Source organism: Morus notabilis, unplaced genomic scaffold (genome assembly GCF_000414095.1).
Source record: "Morus notabilis unplaced genomic scaffold, ASM41409v2 Scaffold687, whole genome shotgun sequence".
In the NCBI taxonomy this organism is placed as follows: domain Eukaryota; kingdom Viridiplantae; phylum Streptophyta; class Magnoliopsida; order Rosales; family Moraceae; genus Morus; species Morus notabilis.
In genome coordinates, this window is record NW_010366484.1 from 66,570 (window position 1) to 71,774 (window position 5,205).

The 5,205-nt window shown below is 31.9% G+C and overlaps 1 protein-coding gene across 2 annotated transcripts; it reads right to left on the reverse strand.

Annotated features, from left to right (window-relative positions):
• Positions 1 to 1,804: 1,804 nt before the first annotated feature.
• Positions 1,805 to 4,184, reverse strand: LOC21386199 (probable ADP-ribosylation factor GTPase-activating protein AGD15). Of its 2 annotated transcripts, none has more exons than XM_010110370.2 (7): positions 3,978 to 4,184; positions 3,703 to 3,761; positions 3,305 to 3,395; positions 2,757 to 2,811; positions 2,562 to 2,652; positions 2,259 to 2,472; positions 1,805 to 2,154 (listed from the first exon to the last, which is right to left on the reverse strand). In XM_010110370.2, exons 1-7 carry the CDS (start codon positions 4,026 to 4,028, stop codon positions 1,954 to 1,956), a joined length of 762 nt encoding a protein of 253 aa, XP_010108672.1. In that variant the 5' UTR covers positions 4,029 to 4,184; the 3' UTR covers positions 1,805 to 1,953. The 2 variants fall into 2 exon arrangements, with proteins under 2 accessions (XP_010108672.1, XP_024029414.1); XM_024173646.1 differs by having other exon boundaries at positions 2,562 to 2,655.
• Between the last annotated feature and the right edge of the window lie 1,021 nt (positions 4,185 to 5,205).

Here is a 5,205-nt window from a genome sequence, read left to right on the forward strand (position 1 = left end):
TGGTTAGGTAATATTTGATTTTAAGTCAAATGTCTATCCTTAATTGGAATTTTCTGGAGTAGATCATTGATTTAGAAGAGCTATTAGAAAAATACCTGGCGGATTTTTTCCTTTACATATTTATTTTTACAAAAAATTTATCCTACTAATAAAGTGTTACTGAGTAGTTTTGTGTGTACATAACCTTATTTATTGTCTGCCGAGTCTAACAATAAGAATTAATGAAATTCCTAAGAAACTACACCTATCATTTGTTAGAGAAATTAACTCTAGGGGCATAAAGGTCCTTTTCTTAACCTTTAGTTAAATAGGGTCATGCTGGAGGTAAAAATTGATGTTGTATAATAAGGGTAGATCTCTATCAGGAAACAAAAAGCAAAGACTATACTTTGTTGAAGAAAAAAAAAAAAAAAAAAGGACAGAACTTTCGTTTTGGTGCGAGTTTGGGATACAGTTCATAAGGAAAACAAAAATCTTGGCCCACTATTATAAGCTATAGCCTATAGCTATATATATACACACGCACACATTAGAAAGGATCAATAGAAGCTTCTTTTGATGAATTTAGCAATCGTCCTCTCTCTTTCTGGGTTGTCTTTCTTTCATTTCACTAATTATATATACCTGGAATTTTATTTTTATTTTTTGTATATTGGAAAATTTTAGATTTATGTAGTAGTATTATTGATTTTGACTTATTTAAGATTTTTGAGTTAGAATTATGAGTTCTTCATAATCAAAATTTACGGTACAATGGAAATGTTGTAAGAAAAGAGCATGAAAATATTGTAATTAAAAAAATTCAAGGGCAAATAAGGGGATGAATTAAGAAAAAATATGGAGGCAAAAAGAGAAAAGTTAAAAAAATAATTGGGCCCAGAGCACAACGTAGCTAGCTACGCTCCTGATTAGAACAGGCATGTTTTCCTCAATGCCGGTGTGGGTCCCTAAAAGTAAAATATATTGGACGGTCAATTAGTGCTCTTTTTCTCCATGGAAATGTTGGTCATTGCTTGGGCGGTTCTCTTCTGGGTATCGCTTAGTTGCCAAGCCAAGCACTCACCACTTTTTTGCTTCCTAATAATTATTAGGGCCTCCCTCTTTCATCGCACAAGTAGTCTTATATTTCTTTTCCTAGTGCTTTTTTGTTGTTGTTAAAATTATAATCACTCTCTGAAAGGTACTAGCTAGTAAAGAGAGTAAGTGACAATATGACTATCGTGGTCATGATTGGGTTACTCGATCGATCGATTGAGTACAATACGACTCCTAAATTTAATACAGTTTACAAAAGTAACTCAAACGTCCCACTAACTATTTTCACTCATATTTTTTAAAAACTCATAGTTCTAATAATGTAAGCAAATGTTAGTTTAAAGTTTATTCTCCATTTAGACTTTACATTACCAAACACCAATTTCAATCATAAAATACTCACACATGTTTAAACCCACACAATTCTAACTCACGAAGAAAACGGGGCCTAAGTTATAAATATTAGTTATGTTGTCTCGTTACAGTACTTTGTTATGAATATTTAATTATGTGTATAAAATTTTGAAGAGCTAGGGCAACAATCAACAAGAAATCGACTCGGATGCTACAATCAACAAGAAATCGACTCGCCATGAGTCTAATTCATGTATTAATAATAGTTGTTTTAACACTTACCGAACCGTTACTTTTACATAAATATATATGCTCAGATGACAATTTATTAACCAAAACAAAGACCATATGCTGGAGACAGTTTTTACAGTTAAAAAGAATCAAACAGAAAACCTTAATGTTGATATGGGGCATATACACACATTATTTTGTTTTCCCTTTTTTCGCTTTTCAGCTCGGAAGAATTACGTATTGTGGACTTCAATTCAATTCCTCAACAAAATAGTCTTTCAAAAGCATCCTAGTGACAGGATTAATAAATTAATAAAAACATTAACAACAAAGTTAATCAAAAGTTGCCCAACATGGAGGAGCTGCAGTAGTTGAACAATCCTTTTGGGAATCATGGACATGCAGCAACCTGAATTGGTCTGTGCCACAGTTGCTAATTTTCGCACCTTCCGATGTTATCGGTTGCTCCGTTGACGGCGGAGGTGAAGAAGTAGTAGTAGTACTAGTGCTATGATTTTTTATATCTAGTGACCCCTGCATATATATATATATATATATATGTATATATATATAAATAACATCAGGTATATGTTGATCGATTGAAGAATCAATTGAACATCAAAAGATTTAAAAATTACTCCGCGGGTTTTGGTTATTGGAGAAGCGGTTCGAGGTACGACGTGCTTTGTGAGAATTTCTTCTTCAAGAGAAAGACTTCTTGTTTTCCTAGGACTGCCACCACTTCCCACCACTCCTACCAAATTCACATTTCTGTTTATTTCGCTTGATTTTGCTGTCATTTCTGTACAAGCACTACTAGTGTTCTTCCCGATCCATCTTTTTTCCTCATACCTATAAGTTTCTAAGAGAATTTAGTTAAAAAAAGGAAGAGAGATAATATAAGGAACAAGTTGTATCTCCTGCTTTAGTGAGCAATTTACTTGTCGCGGATAAGCTTTTCGATTGCACTTCTGTCGAAATCTTTAGGCATTGTTGCTTCCCAATAAGAATTTGCCTTTAGATTACCCATAGCTGCTGGTAAAGAAAAAACACAGATGAACAATTAATTGATTGGCTTGCGACTAGAATACAGTTATCATTTTCTGAACAGGCCAGCTGAGACACATTGATCTTACATTCCATGAATGCAACTTGCTCGGGCAGCCATGTATCCAAACTAGTAGATCGCACCTAGTAGAACAAATTTTTTTTTTTTTTTTTTTTTTTTTTTTTTTTTTTTTTTTTGAAGACATAGTTAGTTCTGACATAAACAAAAATTTGCACTAAATAATCATAATGATTGTGAGAAGGAAAGCATATAAAGCAACTTTTAAAATGGGATTGGAAAGGCATTCAAAAGAGACATTTTTTGTAAAATCGTATTATTTGGAATTAATCTATTTTATCATATCAACAACTTCTTCCCTATCTATGAAGCAACTACTCAAATCTTTTTTTAGTTTTTAGGACTACCATTATTGGAACACAGCAGAATACTTAATTTAGTTTCATGGTAAAAATTAACTTTCCAATGCTTCTGGGAGTGACAATATATAATCTTCCTCATAGAGTAACCACTTGTATATTTTATGTTATGCCTCGCTTATTGGCCTATTCTGTTAAGAACGAAAAATCTTCTAAGTAGTTCCGGTGATGAAATATACAAAGAAAAAGAAGATAAAACCTTAGAAATATGCACTCCAAGTCCCCGGTGAACACCAGAACATTGCATGCATATAAATATTCCGAGGTTCACACTTGCCCAACGTGGTGCCCTGCCAATGAAGTACACCTTAAAACAGTTTTTTATTTTTTTATTTTTTTTATTTTTAAGTCCATACTACATTAAAGTCCCTTTTGTTTTTTTACAACAGTTTTTTTTTTCGGTTTTTTTTTTTTTTTTTTTTGTATGAATGTATTGTATGCGAGGTGAAATTAAATAACAATTATTTTGAGATTCTTCATCAACCCAGGAATAAAAACACAGAAATTAGCTAATTAAAGTACTAATTAAGCAGAGTTATATATATATATATGTATATGTACAATGTAACAATTTAAAAGAAAAATAAAAATATGTACTTGGTCCGACAATCAGCACATTCCCTGTTTTCAGGCAACTTCAGAAGACCTTCTAAAATCTGCACGCAAAAATTACAACACCTTAATTAATTAATTAGAAATTAAAATTCCCAAAACTATATATGATCAATCTTTCTGACAAGCTAGCGCACATTTTTTTTTTCCTTTTCTTTGAAAAAAAAAAACAGAAAAAGTCAACAACAAAATGTCATTATTCTTCAATTCACAAATTAAAAAAAAAAATGGTATCTTGAATGAGTAAAGCAAAAGGAGACCTTGGTGTGCTTGGCATTCAGCTCCTTTGAGACGGAGGCTTTCTCGTTCATTATTTTCTTCTCTCTCTTTTTTTTTTTTCCTTTTCTTTTTTGGGGCAATGAGTATTGCCTTCACTTTTGTTGAATTGATCCAAATGTTATGAATGCCGTTCCTCGCATGGAAATAAAACGCAGAGAGAGATTGTGATTGTACGAAGAAAAAAAAAAGAAAAAGGAAACGAAAAAGTAGTTGAGAAATGAAAAAACTCAGACCCCAAAACATTCTTGTCCATTAAATGGACGAGTTTGCCAATCACTGGTTAAACTGATTCCAAGGGACACTTTTTCTTTTCTTCTATTTTCTTTTATTTTCTTTCCTTGCTTTTTTTTTTTTTTTTCTTTCTTTCTTTTTACACCATTTGTACCCAAAACGACACAACCACCTTTAAATAATAATAATAGAGTATTGTGTTAAATTGTCGATTAGAAAGCACATTCATTAAATTTCCATTATCCTAATTTAAATTGTAAAATAAATAACTTAAAACCCCGACTCTCAATTACTTACGCTCTACTTGGGAAGATGGAAAAAAAAAAAAAGAAAGGAAAGGAAAATTATAAGAGATAAAAAAATTAAAAGACACCACAACAAAAAAGAGATTAGACAACGCCTATTTAACGACGGTTTAAAAAAAAAATGTTGTTTAATGTGCGAAAAAACGCAATGAGATTCAGTCGCACACATAGATGACGGTTTTTTAAAAAATCGTCGTCTAATGTTAATAATTTTTTAAATAAAAAACGGGCTTTTTCCCGCTCACCCTTTTTTTAAAATTTTTTTTTATAACCTCGAGCATTTTCTTATGAGCTTTAAGTTTTTCTCTCAAATTCTCTCATCTCTCCTAAGTTCTCTCTCTCTCTCTCTAATTCTACCTCTCAACCCTTGACAGTTTTTCTTTCAAAACTCATCCTTTCTACACTCCTCACTCTACTAACAAACTGTGACGACCCTCCTTTGAGGCCGCCACTGTAACTAACTTTTTAACTTGTACTTACTGAAATTTCTTAAAATTTACGGAACATTTTTTTTAAAGGTCTTATAATAAACATAAAATACGAAATTGCTTTCTTAATTAAAATATTCAAACCTTAACATATCTGTTTCAGAATCATAATTAACAAACTATTTATAACATAAAGCTGATTGCGGAAATATTTGCGAGCGGTATCCATATCCCGAGCCCCACAT

Coding starts and splice junctions, on each gene's coding strand:
- LOC21386199 (XM_024173646.1), bottom strand. CDS start 4,028: ATGAACGAGAAAGCCTCCGTCTCAAAGGAGCTGAATGCCAAGCACACC. Junction 3,762..3,977: donor TGAATGCCAAGCACACCAAG/GTCTCCTTTTGC, acceptor TTTTGCGTGCAG/ATTTTAGAAGGTCTTCTGAA. Junction 2,473..2,561: donor GAAAAGCTTATCCGCGACAA/GTAAATTGCTCA, acceptor AGAAACTTATAG/GTATGAGGAAAAAAGATGGA.